This window comes from Schistocerca gregaria, chromosome X (genome assembly GCF_023897955.1).
Source record: "Schistocerca gregaria isolate iqSchGreg1 chromosome X, iqSchGreg1.2, whole genome shotgun sequence".
NCBI classification, from domain to species: Eukaryota; Metazoa; Arthropoda; class Insecta; order Orthoptera; family Acrididae; genus Schistocerca; species Schistocerca gregaria.
This window is the reverse complement of record NC_064931.1, coordinates 38016402-38034704: the sequence shown is the minus strand read 5'-3', so window position 1 is coordinate 38034704 and position 18303 is coordinate 38016402. Positions and strand designations below refer to the sequence as shown.

Genomic DNA, 18303 nt, shown 5'->3' with positions numbered 1-18303 from the left:
TAGCACATGGTTTCCCTTCGGCTTTACCTTTCATGGTTATATGTACAGAGTGAGTCACCAACAAGAAAAAATATGTTGTGAACAGTATCAGGGACTGAGCTGGAAGCACAGCGTCGTTTTAATTTTCTTATTTTTTTTCCATATTCCTGTATGAGAAATGCCAGTGTAACTATATTAAAAAGACAGAGAAATATTGGTGGAGCTTTCATAATATGCCTGTGGACTTGCAGAAGGCAGGATGAATGAGCAACAAGAGGCACAACTGATGCACTCTTCAGTAGTGGTTGCTGTAAACAGAAAAACACACACTCTCTCTTTCTTTTTTTTCTTATTTCAAATACTATTGTGCATTTGGGTTAGTTGACATGATAAAAGAACATTGCCTGGAACTATATTAATTTTTAATTGATTTGCTTTTGTTGGAAGTACAGATAATTATGACACAGATTATACCAAAACAATGCATTATAAATTAAAAAGGAAAAAACAGTAAGATTTTAAGCTGAATAGATATTTTATAAATATTATTTAAGATGATGGCTGTGGTCTGTACAGAAAACTTTATCACTTCAGAGGAAGGATTATTGAATATGATAATTTTTGTGCTAAGGATGGTGCTATAGCAAGAACAAACATAACTTATGGAACACAGTACTTTATAGAGTAACATGTAAGATACAGGTTGTGTGTAGCACTGAACACATTGACTGGGCAACAGTAATCTAGGGTAAGAATGGGCTGAGCATTATTTTTTATTATTTAAATAGTACTGTTTCTTTGTGGGCCGACCCAGGTGGCACCTAAAAGTGTGCCTGTAAACTGTATCTATGTGCAGTCTCTGAAATCGTGCATGTCACAAGTGAAGGTACATCAGACTGAAAATCCTGTAAATCAAGACTACAAATAAATTTTTATTTTGATTACTACTTCTACACACCAGCCATCTTCAGATCTTATGTTGTTGATGGAAGTCTCAGTCTCCTGGCGGCAAGCTTATCATGTTATTTGACGTTGTCAACACTGGAGACAACCAATCTGTAGTAATTTTTGTATCTACATCATACTCCGTGAGCCACAATGGTGTTTGGTGTGGTGGAGGGTACTTATGGTACCACTATCTGATACTACTCCACACCCCCCGCCCTCCAGTTTCATTCACAAATGGTGTGTGGAAAGAAGGAAAGATTATTGGTGAGCCCCTGTATTGGCTCTAATTTCTCAAATTTTCTCTTTGGGGACATTACATAAGATGTATGTGAGAGGAAGTAATATGTTGCCCGACTCTTCCTGAAAACTGCTGTCTTGAAATTTCAAAACTAAACCTCCCCTTGATTCTGAATATGTCTCTTGTAACGACTGCCAACAGAGTTTGTGGAGCATCTCGGTAACAATCCCGCGATGAAACGCGCCGTTCTTCATTGGATTTTCTCTGTCTCTTCTATTAGTTCTACCTGGTAAGGATTCCATATTGATGAATAATATTCAAGAATTGGTTGAATAAGCACCTTATAAACCACTTCCTTCATGGATGAGTTACAGTTCCTTAAGATTCTGTATATGAGTATCAGTCTGGTGTCTATTTTTTTACTATTTGTTTTATGTGGTCATTACACGTGAGGTCACTCTAGATAGATAATCCTAGATATTTTATGCTGGTTACTGTTTCCAGCAGTTTCTCATCAATGGCATTGCTATGTTGTTACAGACAACCATGTCATGTGCAAACAGTCTTAAAGAGCATCTGACACTTTCTACTAGATAATTTATATACTTTGTAAACAGTAATGTCCTATCACACTCCAGAAATTACCTTTACATCTGTTGATTTTGTTCTATAAAGAGTGATGTTCTATCTGCAAGAAAGTCTTGAATCCAATCACAAATCTGGTTTGATACTCGATAAGCTCATATTTCTTTTCACTTAACGGCAGTGCAAGATGGCATCAAATGCCATTCTGAAGTCAAGGAACATGGTATCAACCTGAGCACTGTTGTCTACAGCACTATGGGTCTTATGGAGGAAAAGAACGAACTGATTTTCGTAGGATCTCTGTCTGTGGAATCCATTATGATTTTTATAGAGGACTGGAAATCCTTGAAGTCAAGTTTGCAAATAAATTTTTATTTTGATTACTAATTTCAGTTATGCATGAGCCATATTGAGATCTTACGTGGTTGTTTGCAGTCTCCTGTTGCCTGACTTGTCAAGTTTATCACGTTTGCTGATGCTGTCAACATTGGAGAGAAGCGATCTGTCTAGTTGAAACTAGTAATCAAAATAAAAAATTTATTTGTGATCTTGACTTCAAGGATTTTCAATCCTCTATAAACTAAAACAGATTGCTTGTCTCCAGCACTGACAATGACAACAAACTTAGTAAACTTGACAAATCAGGCAACAGAAGCCTTCAGACAACTACATAATATTTGAAAGTGGCTTGTGTGCAACTGACACTATTAATAACAATAAAAATTTATTTGTGATCTTGCCTTTGGGCTTGTACAGTCCTTCACATAAAAATTATGACAAATCACTGAAGTCAATGAATGTGATTATCCAGAACATTTGTGTCCCTTCATATAATTTCAAAGACATGTACTCTTTGTCACAGACTGATGATATCAGAAATGTCTCCTTCATAAATTAAGAATTAATGCTGTCCTTATAAAAATAATTCAAGTGGCGGAAGTTCAGCTGATTGTACTGTAGCAACTCCATGACCTATCAGTTTTGAAGAAAGGAATTGTCCTTATGATGATGGGCTGTGGTGTAAAAGTAAGTGGTAAGTCCACCATGCATGTACCATATGTTTGTATGGTGAGCCAGAGTAACTTCTTCCAGTTACCAGAATGAAGTAAAGCTGTGAGGGTAGGTTGTAAGATGTATTTAGAGAGCTCATTCAGTTAACACTTGCCTGACAAACACTTAGGTCCGAGGTTTGAGTACCAAGTGGGCATACAGTTTCAATCTGTTGGGCAGTTTCATCCATTAATGCTTTTAAAGAAACATTCTGAAAATAGTCGTGTCAGCCTTTGTGGTATTATAAGGTAATGGTGGGTAGCGCAACACCAGCCATGGACACCATATTTTGGGTTGGTGGCCTCATATGTGTGTGCTGTGAGGGATTACTTGTCACTAGTCACTACCTATGAATGTTGTGCACTTGTGGTATACAGAGTGATTCAGCTAAGGTGAGCACCTCAGATATTTTCCGAGTCATTTAATATATCATAATTCTGTGTTCACACAAATTAATTGTGAAAAAGCCCTCACTAAAATGACATACAGTCTCTTTTCATGACTATATTAATTACAGATATAGCGGTATCAACAAATTTAATGGTGTTTCACTCTTCAAAATCTGATTGGTTGTTTTGGAGACATTGCAGTATTTAGAACTGATCTGTTTTCAACATGAAGTCTATGGTTGGCATATGTGGAAGTTCGTGTTTTTGTCCCGAATTTCCACGCCAGGCTGATGGGGCACTCCAACTTGATGCAGCTGATATATCCTGCTTACAAAACTGGAATAGCAGAGAAAAATTTAATTTAAAATTGGGACTAATCACACTTAGCTACATGTGGCTGGACCCTATTTGGTTATCAAAAATTAACACAGACTTCCTCTCTGAGTTTACCCCAGAGGTAAATAACACCTGGTTGCGTTGTACTTGTCAGCTGTAGGGAACAGTACAATGTTTGTTATTGACAGGCTATAGTCTTCATTCTCCCTTTATCCATTGTTCTCTCTTTCCAATAATAGTTCCAACTTCACATGTGACAAGAATGAGCATCCTGACACCCCCACAGGTGGCCCACCACTCTTTCGCGGGTTAATGCTTGGCTACCACAGGGCCCCAGCCTTACCGCATCTTTTTCCTTCCATGCTGCATGTCAAGCCTCTTGCTATACTTTTCCCCTCCATTGGGCAACATTTCTGGGGTTCCTTTCTTTGTTTACCTTTTCCTATCCTTCCTTCGCTTTGGTATTTGAGGTTCCTCTTTTTCTTCTTCCTCCCTGAGTGCTCCTGAAGGTTGACCCACGCCTCTGATGCGTAACACGTGACTGGGTAATGCATAATTCTCGGCCCTGGGTCGACAGGTAGGGTTCGCACGTACCCCCTGGTACAGGCCGGGCCCAGGGAGGGGTGATTGCCCAAGCTGCTACCTTCCCAAATTTCCAGTTGGTCCCTCTGTTAGGTGTTTGGGAGGTGTGAACAATCACCTAAAGCTGAATTTGAGGTCGCACGTCTGCACGGCCATGTTCTTCATGGAGCGAGATGTAGCAAGAACACTACTGTAAGTGCCAGCTGGTAGAGGACAGGATTTACGACTAGCCAGTAACTTGCGAGTGACCAGGTAAGGAACTTTTTCTTTTACCCAGATCTCCCGGACAGCCCACTCATCAAATAAGAGACAATCTTGAGAGGAGGCAGTATGGCCGCCATTGCAGTCAATACAGCGGGGAGGAGCCCCCAGTTTGAAGGAGAGTCCCATCGGAGACACTGGCAATCGTGGGGTATTTTCTCGCGATGAGTCAATCACCTGCACAATTGACGTCTATGAAACATAAACGGAATGAGGCTAACGATTCAAAGACGCTTCCAGCTGCACCACGGTTCCCCGTGGTTCCACATACTGAGGATGGCCAGTCCTTCGTGACCCAGATCTCCCAGACATCTGTTTATTATTCAGAAAGGTGTCGATGCAGTTGCCGGCCCTGTGAAATCCTGCTCTTGTTTACGCAATGGCACTTCGCTTTTGGAGACTACTTCCGATTCTCAAGCACAACACCTGCGTGCCGATTCGCTTCTCCACAGCTATCCTGTTCTTGTTGAGCCCCGTAGAACTCTGAATTCTTCCCGCAGTTGTATTTACACTAGGGTGCTCGACGGTGTGACAGAGCCCAAAATCAAAATGTACCTCTCTGATCAGGGTTTCATTGTCATCCGTCAGGTGCTGGAAAAGTTAGATTCCTCCTTAGTGGCCACACACACTCTTTTTCTCACCTTCCATCCAAGATCAATGCAGGCTATGAAATTATCACAGTCCGACTGTACATTCTGACTCTGACATTCTGCTACCAGTGTCATCGTTTCAACCACACACAAATGTCTTGTTGACCCCCAGCCAAATGTGCAACGTGTGTTAGGGATGCGCACGAGGGTGATTATCCGCCTCGTCCTCCCTGCTGTATTGACTGCAATGGCGGCCATACTGCCTCCTCTCGAGATTGTCTCTTTTATTTGATGAGTGGGCTGTCCGGGAGATCTGGGTAAAAGAAAAAGTTCCTTACCTGGTCACTCGCAAGTTACTGGCTAGTCGTAAATCCTGTCCTCTACCAGCTGGCACTTACAGTAGTGTTCTTGGTACATCTCGCTCCGTGAAGAACATGGTCGTGCAAACGTGCGACCTCAAATTCAGCTTTGAAGTTTTGAAATTGTCCAGTGTCGAGGTATCATTGCCGTCCCCTTGTCCAACCGTGCGATGAGCCATCAAACCCTCACCTCTAGAGACGAAGTCACCAGCTACACGACAGGCAGGCTGAAAAAGACAAAAGTGCTCCCATGGAGACCTCTTATGTCCCTTCAGCCAACCGACACCTGATTCTGCCTCTTGCTAACCAGAAAAGCTCGAAGAAATCTGTCAGAGGCAAATGGTATTCTCCTTCGCAAGCTCGAAGATTCTCTTCGCCTGGTCGGCCTCCGTGTTGCCGGTGTGCACCACCGACCGTTTCTCTGCATTGGACTCTGCAGACTGACAGCACGAGAAAGCCGATGCTTCTGTGGACCTCGTGGAGCAGGATCCTCCCACCTCTGTGCCCTGTAGCAGCGAGTCTTTACAGGCTGGCACTCAGCAACCATGGAGGTGACACCCATTCATCTTTTCTTCGTCCTGACTCTCCTCCGATGGAACGTTCGCAGCCTTTGATCCTACAAAGAGGATTTACGGGACTTTTATAATCGCAGTTTCCCCTTGTACTCTGCCTTCAGGAAACAAAATTGCGTCCTCATGACTGCTTTGGGCTCTTGCATTTCTTCCTGGTCTGTTTTGACCTTCCCCCTTAGGTCGGCATTTCATCTCTTGGGAGAGTCATGCTGCTTGTGTGGGATGATGTTCGTAGTCGACCTGTCTTCCTGACTATCTGTTTTCGAGCTGTTGTGTTTCGCCTTTTCCTTCCTCCCTTTACATTTTCCCTTTGTACCATTTGTATCCCTCCGTCATTCGATGTCATCGGGGCAGGCTTCCTCCAGCTTATTGGGCAGCTACCTCACTCATTTCTGCTGCTTGGTTACTTTAATGCATACCATCCCCTTTGGGGTTCTTGCAGAACCTGTCGGAGAGGTGCCCTCTTGTCTGACCTTCTTAATCAACTTAACCTCTTCTGCCTTAACACAGGAGCACCCACATGCCTTTGCGTCTCCTGGCACACCTATTCCTAGTTGGACCTATCCTTCTGCACTGCTTAGCTTGCCCACCGTATCAAGTGGTCCATTCTTTCTGACATGTACTCGAGTGACCATTTCCCGTGTGCTATCCGTTTGCTGACTTCTACCCCACCTGCGTGCACACACAAATGGCAGCTTACTAAGGCTGACTGGTGGCTTTACTCCTCCCTGGCGGCCTTTGATGAACAAGATTTCCCATAGTTGTGATGACCAGGTGGAATATCTTACAAACATTATCCTTACCATTGCCGAACATTCCATTCCTTGCATTTCCTCTTGGTCCCTCGGTGAACTAAGGCGTGCCGTGTTGCAATTCGCATGCGGAGACATGCTGTCAATGTTTTTAACCATCATCTTACGATGGCAAACAGCATTTATTATAAACTGTTGCATGCACAGTGTCGTCATGTTCTTTGGGATAGCAAAAATGCTAGCTGGATTTCATTCGGTACTACTTTCAACAGTTCCACTCCATCTTCTGACGTGTGGGCTGACCTCCAATGGCTCTCTGGGACTAAGATCCAGTACCCAGTTTCTGGCCTGACAGTAGCACATGTCATTGTGGATCCTATTGCTATCACCAATACCTTGGGCCACCATTTTGCAGAAATTTCGAGCTCTTTCCACTATCGCCCTGCCCACCTCCATCGGAAATGAGTGGAGGCGGCTCGGGCCATACACTCCTCTTCTCAGATTTGTGAGTGCTACAATGTCACCTTTACTATGAAAGAGCTAGATCATGCTCTCAGTTCACCCTGATCCTTCGCTCCAGGGCCAGACGCTGTCCACATTCATATTTTGTAGCACCTTTCTCTTGTGGGCAAGTACAGGGTGTTTCAAAAATGACCGGTATATTTGAAACGGCAATAAAAACTAAACGAGTAGCGATAGAAATACACCGTTTGTTGCAATATTCTTGGGACAACAGTACATTTTCAGGCGGACAAACTTTCGAAATTACAGTAGTTACAATTTTCAACAACAGATGGCGCTGCAAGTGATGTGAAAGATATAGAAGACAACACAGTCTGTGGGTGCGCCATTCTGTACGTCGTCTTTCTGCTGTAAGCGTGTGCTGTTCACAACGTGCAAGTGTGCTGTGGACAACATGGTTTATTCCTTAGAACAGAGGATTTTTCTGGTGTTGGAATTCCACCGCCTAGAACACAGTGTTGTTGCAACAAGACGAAGTTTTCAACGGAGGTTTAATGTAACCAAAGGACCGAAAAGCGATACAATAAAGGATCTGTTTGAAAAATTTCAACGGACTGGGAACGTGACGGATGAACGTGCTGGAAAGGTAGGGCGACTGCGTACGGCAACCACAGAGGGCAACGCGCAGCTAGTGCAGCAGGTGATCCAACAGCGGCCTCAGGTTTTCGTTCGCCGTGTTGCAGCTGCGGTCCAAATGACGCCAACGTCCACGTATCGTCTCATGCGCCAGAGTTTACACCTCTATCTATACAAAATTCAAACGCGGCAACCCCTCAGTGCCGCTACCATTGCTGCATGAGAGACATTCGCTAACGATATAGTGCACAGGATTGACGACGGCGATATGCATGTGGGCAGCATTTGGTTTACTGATGAAGCTTATTTTTACCTGGACGGCTTCGTCAATAAACAGAACTGGCGCATATGGGGAACCGAAAAGCCCCATGTTGCAGTCCCATCGTCCCTGCGTCCTCAAAAAGTATTGTTCTGGGCCGCCATTTCTTCCAAAGGAATCATTGGCCCATTTTTCAGATCCGAAACGATTACTGCATCAAGCTATCTGGACATTCTTCGTGAATTTGTGGCGGTACAAACTGCCTTAGACGACACTGCGAACACCTCGTGGTTTATGCAAGATGGTGCCCGGCCACATCACACGGCCGACGTCTTTAATTTCCTGAATGAATATTTCGATGATCGTGTGATTGCTTTGGGCTATCCGAAACATACAGGAGGTGGCGTGGATTGGCCTCCCTATTCGCCAGACATGAACCCCTGTGACTTCTTTCTGTGGGGATACTTGAAAGACCAGGTGTACCGCCAGAATCCAGAAACAATTGAACAGCTGAAGCAGTACATCTCATCTGCATGTGAAGCCATTCCGCCAGACACGTTGTCAAAGGTTTCGGGTAATTTCATTCAGAGACTACGCCATATTATTGCTATGCATGGTGGATATGTGGAAAATATCGTACTATAGAGTTTCCCAGACCGCAGCGCCATCTGTTGTTGACAATTGTAACTACTGTAATTTCGAAAGTTTGTCTGCCTGAAAATGTACTGTTGTTCCAAGCATATTGCAACAAACTGTGTATTTCTATCGCTGCTCGTTTAGTTTGTATTGCCATTTCAAATATACCGGTCATTTTTGAAACACCCTGTACTTTCTGCTTAATGCATACAACTGCATGTGAAGCCACTCTCATACACATATCTAAGCCCAGTAAGGACAAACACCTACCTTCTAGCTACTGCCCCATCTCTCTCACAAGCTGTTTTTGCAAGGTGGTGGAACGTATGATTGATGCCCAGCTGGTATGGTGCCTTCAGTCTTGCAATTTGCTAACTATTTCACAGTGTGAATTTTGAGTGCGCCGTTCTGCAGTTGAACATCTCATGACTTTATCCACTCATGTCATGAATGGTTTTCTGCGAAAATCCCAAACTGTGGCGATGTTTTTTAATTTGGAGGTTTTTGACACCTGCTGGAGAACTGCTATCCTCTATACTCTCTACGTGTGGGGGCTTTCGTGGCCGCCTGCCCCATTTTCTTGAGGAATCTTTAAAAGACCGAGTTTTCAAGATGCATGTAGGTGTTGCCTTGTCGGACACTTTTATCTTTGCTACCACCATTAACGCTGTAATGGTCTGTCTCCCGCTGGGCATCTACGGCTCCTCCCTTTCTGTTGACAATTTTGCCATCTATGCAATTCTCCACGGATCTGTCACATTGAGTGATTTCTTCAGTGATGTCTCGATTGTCGTTACTCACGGAGCATCGACAATGGCTTTCATTTTTCCACTGACAAAACTATTTGCACAAATTTCTGTTGGCGCAATTGGTGTCTCTCACTATCTTTTACACCTTGGGCTTGTTGCTCCTCCGTTCATTGAAAGTACAAAATTTCTGGGGCTGATACTCGATAGGAAATTCTCCTGTGTCTTACCTGGCAGCCTGCTGTATACAGTCCCTCAATGTCCTATGTGTACTTAATGGTACTTCCTGGGCTACAGCACCTTCAATGTTGCAGATCCTCGACCAGATTCTCCATTGTGGCGTCAGACTGGCGACAGGTGCCTTCCAGCTTCCGTATGACCAAATTGAGGAGCAAATTGCCAAGGTCATGGAATGTGTCAGTACATGAAATTACAGCATAATTAAAGTAATAACAGATAAAAATAAAATGTTTATGAACCCGTAAAAAGTCAGTCCATAAGTTTAAGTAAACACAATCAACAATACGACAAGAATCAGCTTGCTTTTTCAAGGAACTCCTCGACAGAATAGAAGGCATGACCCATGAGGAAACTCTTAAGTTTCGATTTGAAAGCTCACGGATTACTGCTAAGATTTTTGAATTCGAGTGCTAGCTTATTGAAAATGGGTGCAGCAGTATACTGCACATCTTTCTGCAGAAAAGTTAAGGAAGTCCGATCCAAATGCGGATTTGATTTCTGCCGAGTATTGACAGAGTGAAAGCTGCTTATTCTTGGGAATAAGCTAATATTGTTAACAAGAAATGATAGTAAGGAATATATATTTTGAGTGGCCAATGTCAAAATACCCATACTCGTGACCAGGAGTCGACAAGAGGTTCGTGAACTTACACCACCTATTGCCCGAACCGCCCATTTCTGAGCCAAAAATATACTTCTACAATGGGAAGAGTTACCCCAAAATATGAAACCATATGACATAAGTGAATTACAATAAGTAAAGTGGACTAATTTTCATGTCGAACACTCACTCACTTCAGATACAGTGCGAATAGTAAAAATGGCAGCATTAAATCTTTGAACAAGATCCTGAATGTGGTCTTTCCACAACAGTTTACTATCTATCTGAACACCTAAAAATCTGAACTGTTCAGTTCCATTAATCATATGCCCATTGTGTGAAATTAAAATGTCAGGTTTTGTAAAAACTGAGTCTTACTGTGATTTAGTTGATAGCAAACTGTGTGATATAAAATGATCCCACTTACATACACAGCCTTTTCAATAACTTTGGCAAACACTGATTGCATAGAAATAGGTCTAAAATTGCCTGCATTATCCCTTTCTCCCTTTTTATAAAGCGGCTGTACTGCTGAGTACATTAATTGTTCAGGAAACTGACCATTCCTAAAGGAAAAATTACAAATATTGCTAAATATTGGACTAACATGTACAGCCCAGTACTTTAAAATTCTGCTAGGCGCCCCATCATAACCATGAGAGTCCTAACCTTCAGTGATTTAATTATTGACTCAATCTCCCCCTTGTCTGTATCACAGAGGAGTATTTCAGACATCAATCTTAGAAAGGTATTTGCCAAGAGTGTTATGTGATTCCCTGTAGAAGCAAAATTTTTATTTAATTCACCAGCAATGCTCAGAAAAGGATTGTTAAATACTGTACATATATCTGATTTATCGGTAACAGAAATATTTTTACTACAAGCTAACTTTATATTGTCGACCTTGTGCTGCTGATCAGACACTTTCTTCACAACTGACCATATGGTTTTAATTTTATCCTGTGACTTAGCTGTTCTATTTGCATATCACATATGCTTTGCCTTTGTAATAATGTTTTTATGCACCTTACAATACTGTTTGTCATGGGCTACTGCTGCTTGATTGTGACTTGATTGGGATTTAGGTTTTCTGTGATTTCCCTAAATCGCTTCAGGTAATTGCTGGGATGGTTTCTTTGAAAGGGCATATCCAGCATCCTTCAGGAATCTGAGCTTGTGCTCCATCTCTAATGATCCCATTGTTGACAGGACATTAATCTCCTGCTCTTCCTCCTCCTATTTTTTTTCTTTTGATAAGCAATTTCTCATATACATTAGTGTATATCCAAGAATATTTCACTCATTTCAAATAATTCATATCACTTACTTTCTCTCATATAAAAGTAGTTTTTAGAAACTTCAGTTCAGTTTTCATAGAATTAATGTTGTTGTTAATAGGTTAGCTCAAGAGCACTTCCATATTTTCTCAGCTTTGCGTTCAGCTTTCGTTAACTCTATGTTTTGTGGCCAAGACTAAAATTTTGGCAGCATCCTTTATGGTAAGAATTTGTATCCAAAATTTCTTGGCATTTGACTAAGTAACATTTCCTGCAGTAGATGACAAGGCACATACTGACAGTAAAACAGATGAAATTAAAAAAAAAAAAAAGGTGGAAAGAAAAGATTTGCAGTGGTATAATTACATTACTATGAAAGGCTGTATATTATGCAAAGGAACTCCTGTATACAATTAAAGGACTATTTCACAAAGAAACCTTCCCACTTATATTTGAAAGTCTGAATCACCCACATTTTTCTAGCGTGTATTTACTGAGTGAATTCTGTCTTATCTTTTGAATGAGTCCATATTATCAATGACAAATTTTGCAAGAGAGAATTCTGAAATTTTTGAACAAAAGCCTGTAAGAAGTTTGAAACTGATATTGCAATCATTTTGACTGGTTTTCTGTCCTAAGATTGTTTATGAATGGATGCAGTTGCCACAAAATGATACCACTGGAGATAGTAGAGTGAAAGTGAGCTAAGTAAATCAGCTTTTGCATTTTAGTGTCAGCAACACAGTGGAGGTTGTTTTTATAGATGTTGAATGTGATAGTCAAGAAAACTTCTCTTATATCGTTAGTTCAAAGAACTTAAGATGTTAGGCTTAACTACTTATTTGACTACCTTGTCACGATAAAATTTCACTCTTATGACAATTCCTGGCCAGAAAATGCATGCATTGTGTTTTGTTGGAATTAAGTTATATGTCTCCTGGAAGTTGCAAGCTGATATACCCACTACCATTAGCAAACCTGTTCCTTTAAGATTGACACTAGAAGACAGTCTTGTTTCCTAGTTGTTAGATAGGAAATGAACAATCTTCCTTGATTCCATAGTACTTCAGTTTACACACATGTATATCACATTCCATACAATCAAACTCTTTTTGTTAGAACAAAGAAGATGGCTTATCATTTAGCCTCCCACGTGCCAGAATAAATTGCATTTTCCTTATGCAAAACTGCCAGTCTCACAAACTGTATATGCTGAGATGTGTTAATCATCCATCACCTTTTCAAAAATCTCAGAAAATGCTGTTAGTAAGGAAATGGGCCTGTAATTGTCAGTGTTGTGTGTATTGGGCCCCTTCTATAAAGTGGTTTCATTAACAGGCATTTTAATTTTTTTGTAAAGTGACTACATCCGAGAAAGACACATTGCATACATGAGCGAGTACAGCGGTAATATATAGTGTACTTATCTTAGACTTAATTCATTTTTCATCATACCCATTTGACTCTTTATTCTTTAGTGATGTAATAAGTTATTCCATTTCCTCCTTCCTCTTTTTGCTGTAGGCGCATGTCATAATTATCATGGAATATCAGCTTTTAAAAGTTATTGAATGATGTGGCTTAGTAGTAAGTCACTGGATTCACATTTGGGAGGAAAGTGGTTAAAATCCCTTTATGATTGTCCAGATTTAGGTTTCCCATGGTTTCCCTAAATTGACTAAGGCAAATTTTGAGATGGGTCCTTTGAGGAGGAAATGGCCTATTTCCTCCATCTCTAATGATCTCATGATAAATGGGATGTTAAACCCTAATCTTCCTTTTGTTCCTTGTAAAAGTTGCACATCCTTGCCAGTACCGATAAAACATTGTTTATTGACAAGCAGTGGTTGTTAAATTTTTTGCAGGACCAGGGCGAGTTACTTAACAATTTCATTCTTCCACCAGAGAGATGTAAAATGTTGAGTATGTACCTTCTGCCCTGATACTGCTTTCACAACATATCAGTTAGTTTTTAATTTCTGTCTAAAAGCTGCCTATCCTTTATGTATAATGCATTGTTTTAACCTTTTTGATATCATTCCATAGCATTTTGCAGTGTTACCTGTCTTTAGATTCTGTGACTGAGCTGTGATAATTCTTAACTTTAAGAGACAGATCCTGCATCCTCCTATACGACATTCTGATCCCATTATTTATCGAAACTGGTTGCATATTCTCCTGTTTTGCTTGCAATATTTTAATGAATGTCTGTTGAAAAAAAGTGATAAATTGCTGTAAAAATGTTGTATGTTCATCATCCATGTTGTCTCTACTGTAGACTTTTTCTCAAGAGTGTTTTTTGAGATTGGTATTAGATGTCTGCATTGCATGTGGATCCATATATCTGAATGTTTTGTATACAGCCTTGGAGCATGGCTCTTCCTTGATTCCTTTCAGTGTAAATATCTGTGCTTCATTATCTGGCAGGCCATTACTAATTGGAGGGGTTGGTGGAAGGAAGTGCTAACCCATGAGAGAGTCATTCTGTGTCATTGAATGTTTTAGGTTTGATTAAATTCAAAGACAAGGACATAAATACATTTAGACAAAACAATATCTAGTGGACAGCTTTATCTAGTGGTACAAATGGAACTACTTGTTACCAACATGGTGTACTCAAAAGCACAATAGATAGTGTGATCAGACCAGTCTTTACTAAACTGAGGATTAGTACTTTCTACCACAGACCCCTACAGTTGTATTCATATGGTACTCTTCAACAAGAGAACAATACATAAAACTATTATTTATGACTGTGCTGCTGTTTCCCTGTACTCTAGTTGCAAACTACACTGTCTGTACCAGGTTGTAGGACTCGAGTATCCATTAACATTCAACTTGTGTGTTTTGCATTTTGCCATGTTGCAGCATGAATCATTGCAAAAACTGTGTGCATTATTCTAATTTGTATTACAAGATTACTGAAACAAGAGGCTTGTTTATTTCATTACTAATCTATATGTAGACCATCAAATGAGGAAGAAAACATGCCAACTTCTGCATATGCTTTCACTGTTGTTCAGTGATACTTGTAATATTAGCATTGCTTGGTAATTGTAAAAAATGATATAACATAAAAATAATCTTTAAATGTTCATGTTTGGAAGATCTATACAAAATTTCTGTGCTGTAATACAGACAGTCTTTGTGTATTTGCAGTAGACTTTGGGCTATTAACTGGGCTTCTTGTGTAAATTAAATGTATTACATCTGAGTGAATAAGATTAAAAATTCTCCACAAATTTGTTAATGAAGCAACTATTAAATTTTTCTTTGATAAATGCTATAGTTGTAGACCCCATTGTGTAAGTTTGTCTGCAGTTGAAATTTACAGTTTAAAATAATTTTGATTCTTTGTGCTCTTGTTCTTTTTTCAGGTTTTCATATCCTGTGCCCTGCCCAAATTGTAGTGCCATTGCTTTTTGTAGTAATTTTTGCAGAGACAGGGCTCTAGAATCCCATCATAAAACGGAATGTGGAATATTGCAAATACTGTGGGATTCAGGTGCATCTGTTACGTGCCTGATGGCTTTACGAATAATATCACAGAAAGGACTGCAATATTTCTTGGGTTTGAAAGACAGCTTAACAAAGGTATTTTTTGTTTTTAATGTTTATGTATGAAACAAAAATCTTGCATTAAAATGTAAGTATGTATGTTTTGTTTTTCAGGGACAGGAAGGTGAACAATATTGCAGCTCTGATTACAAGGCTGTCTACAATTTAGTTACACATTCACAGCAGAGAGGAGTAGTAGACCTGTTACTTCGTACCAGCATGGCTGTGCTGCTTCTGCGATGTTTAAAAATGACAGATTATTTTGATTGCTCTGGTTAGTTGAAAGTACATTTGGGGTTTGAAACATGAATACTGAAAGTTTTACTACCTTGTGGAGTTGAATTCACTAGCCTTCAAGGCTTGCTGTTCTGTTTTCATTTTTCATGTCACTTTCTTTGTTAGTTTGAAGACAGCTGTCATTTTGCGTAAGACATTTTTGTAGATTGTTGAGGATAAAAAAGTTGTAATTTAGCTGATGGCAAGAAATATTTCAACTCTTACTCTATTTGTCTACATGCCTTAAGAGAAAAAGGAGCTAACTAGTGTGTTTTGAAAATGACAACTTAATTACACTAACAAAACTTTCAGTTACCAGTAATAGTTTTTAAATGTGTGAAGTTTTTACCATCATCAATTTTGCAAACCATGTCTTCACACATCTCTTGGCTGTTTGGAGAATTTATCAATGAATTGTAGTATATTTGTCTATTTTCATTCTATTTATTATAAAGTACGAAATCCATAGTTGAGAAAAAAGTCATTAGAACAGTGTGAAAGATATGTAGACCACAGTTAAACAGACCCAGAATTCTATGTTTACATTCCACCACATGTGCTGCCTGTTGGAATTTGGGAGAATGTTAGGAATTTGTTTAGAATCTTTAACATCCATGACATGAAGTCGGAAAGGCAATCTATACATCCATTACCCTGCCTTCGCTAATGTACATTAATCTACAGTATCTGTTTCCAGCACGCTTCCAACAGAAATGAATAATGTGAGCAGTATTTTTCATATCTACAGCTTACTGGGAGATGATGACACCTAATGCTGAAGCATAGCCTACTTTTCTCAAATGGCACCAAAGAGGCTGCTACGCTAAATGCTCTCAGTCTGCCATACCAATCACACAGTCAACAGTGGCACATGCTCTAACTTTATAAGACATTTTAAAGAGGTTTGGAATTTAACTAGCAGGAAAGTGGTCTAATCTGACATTTTGTAGGCTGTCATGAAACTTTTTACACAGGGAGAAGACACTAAAAGAAATGCAATGTCAACATTATAACTGCTAGCATGGACTACAATTATTAAAAAAAACTGTTGAAGTTTTCACATACCAAAAATATCATACATTATTATTTTTTTGTACATTTACAGTTCATATAGACAGCTAAACTTTTGCACGTATAATTATTACAAAGGCACCTAAAAGAGAACAAAGTCACACTAGGTTTTGACTTCACATTATGGAAGTCTTTTATCGCTTCAATTGGGAATTGAAATTGTTGAAATCAAACAGTACATACACTTAATCATTTTTATAATAATTCGAAGAGGTCCCAGAAATTATATTGTTAGACAGTTTGATAATCACATTAGTTGGTCTTGGGAGGAATGCATATCGCTCTTTCTCATTTTTCCTGATTTGGATATGTTAATTAAAATATTTTTGCAAATAAAGAGCTCCTTTTTAATTTTTTGTCCTAATTTCCCTTGAGGTTCATGAAGAAAGTTATTAAGATGTGGCAGTAATAATCCACACATACTTGTCACTGACATTATTGTGTACTAATGTCACTACAGTCATAAATTGCACAGCCAATTCTTTCTCTCTACCACACACATACACGCACACTCGTGCAGTTTGCGCTCAGTTTTTTCACAATACCTAAGTGATCAGCATTAAACACAGCATTTGCATGGATAACAGGAAGTTCCATCTTCACATCAATTGTGAATTTATCTACAGTATTACCTATTAACACTAGCTGCTTTGCACATTTATTTGAAGTAAATTTTGTAATTATATGGCTTCCCTCACTTTCTGAACCAGCTCAACTAAGTCTGTAAATCAGCAATGTTCACCTCACTTGCATCTCAGGGATCTGGCCTCATACAACTCTTTTGGTAATGATACATTGTCTCATATACAATTCATTTGGTGTGTATTCTTTCTTTGTCTAATTCTTTCTTATATTTATACAACTCACATTCAGATTTTATGAAGCACAACTGACTTCATACACTGCTTAAACTTTTTCCCCTTCTTTGTGTGGCCATAAAGTCACAGTGTTTTCCTCGTCAGTGAAAGCTATCGGGGCACATGGTTTTGTAGGACTACTAAGGTATTCTTGTTCCGGACCCATACTGCCAAGACTATCGTTGCTCGAACCACAGTTGCCTGAATTTTCATATTTCTTACAATGTTGCCGCAGTGGTATCAAAATTTAATCATTTTTCCAATGAATGCCCAAAAAAATTAATCAGTTAATCACACATATGAAGATCTTCAGGAGAATTACTGTATTTATCTGATTAAAAGATGAGGAATTTTTTCCCAAATTTGTCAGATAAATCTATTACTGCTGTGGTCAGTGTTTTTGAATTGGGTAATAGATTATTATATGAGTTGTCGTACATAGACAGATGTAAATTGAGGCCACATGCTGATTTATTTTGAAGAATTTGAAATGGGACGGATTGGTGAATGGGCAGCAAATTTCATTGTGCTGCTAACAGTAGGAATGTATACAATGGACCTTGGTTTTTTTATGAACACCTACCATGATTAAACTGCAGTTTGCCGTATCACATTTTTAGTTGTAACTGGGCTGATTTTAAAATTGGTCAATACTCAACAATAGTATAAATTTCTGCTGGAGGTGGTAAAAGTCTGGGTAGATGCTAGTAGCATACTTACACATTTCATGCAGCACTGATCCAGTGCTCTCAAATAGGAACAATAGGAATTAAAGGGGTTGTGTCAGCTGCCCGCTTTATGCAGCCAATGAGAGAGTTATGGGCAGATTATATGTTTGGAAGCAAGAGACGAAGGAATATTGCCACATTCTCACATCTATAGAAATGTAAAATCCGCTATCTGTTAAGAGAAAACAGCTGTGTTCCCAGGCCCACTGCAACCACAGCCTTGGAAATGACAACGTTTATGGAGGGAACAGCCAAATATTTATGACTACCAAGATTATAAATTTCATTGTTGCTTGTATGTAGAAATACATTAAC

At 39.7% G+C, this 18303-nt stretch overlaps 1 protein-coding gene across 2 annotated transcripts in view; it reads left to right on the top strand.

Annotated features, from left to right (window-relative positions):
• Positions 1-18303, top strand: part of LOC126297658 (SET and MYND domain-containing protein 4-like) — a 132810-nt gene that overhangs the window by 31312 nt on the left and 83195 nt on the right. For both annotated transcript variants that reach the window (XM_049988741.1, XM_049988742.1), the window contains exons 5-6: positions 14876-15092; positions 15171-15330. In XM_049988741.1, the coding sequence (XP_049844698.1) occupies positions 14876-15092; positions 15171-15330 (377 nt within the window). The remainder of the gene's footprint in view (positions 1-14875; positions 15093-15170; positions 15331-18303) is intronic.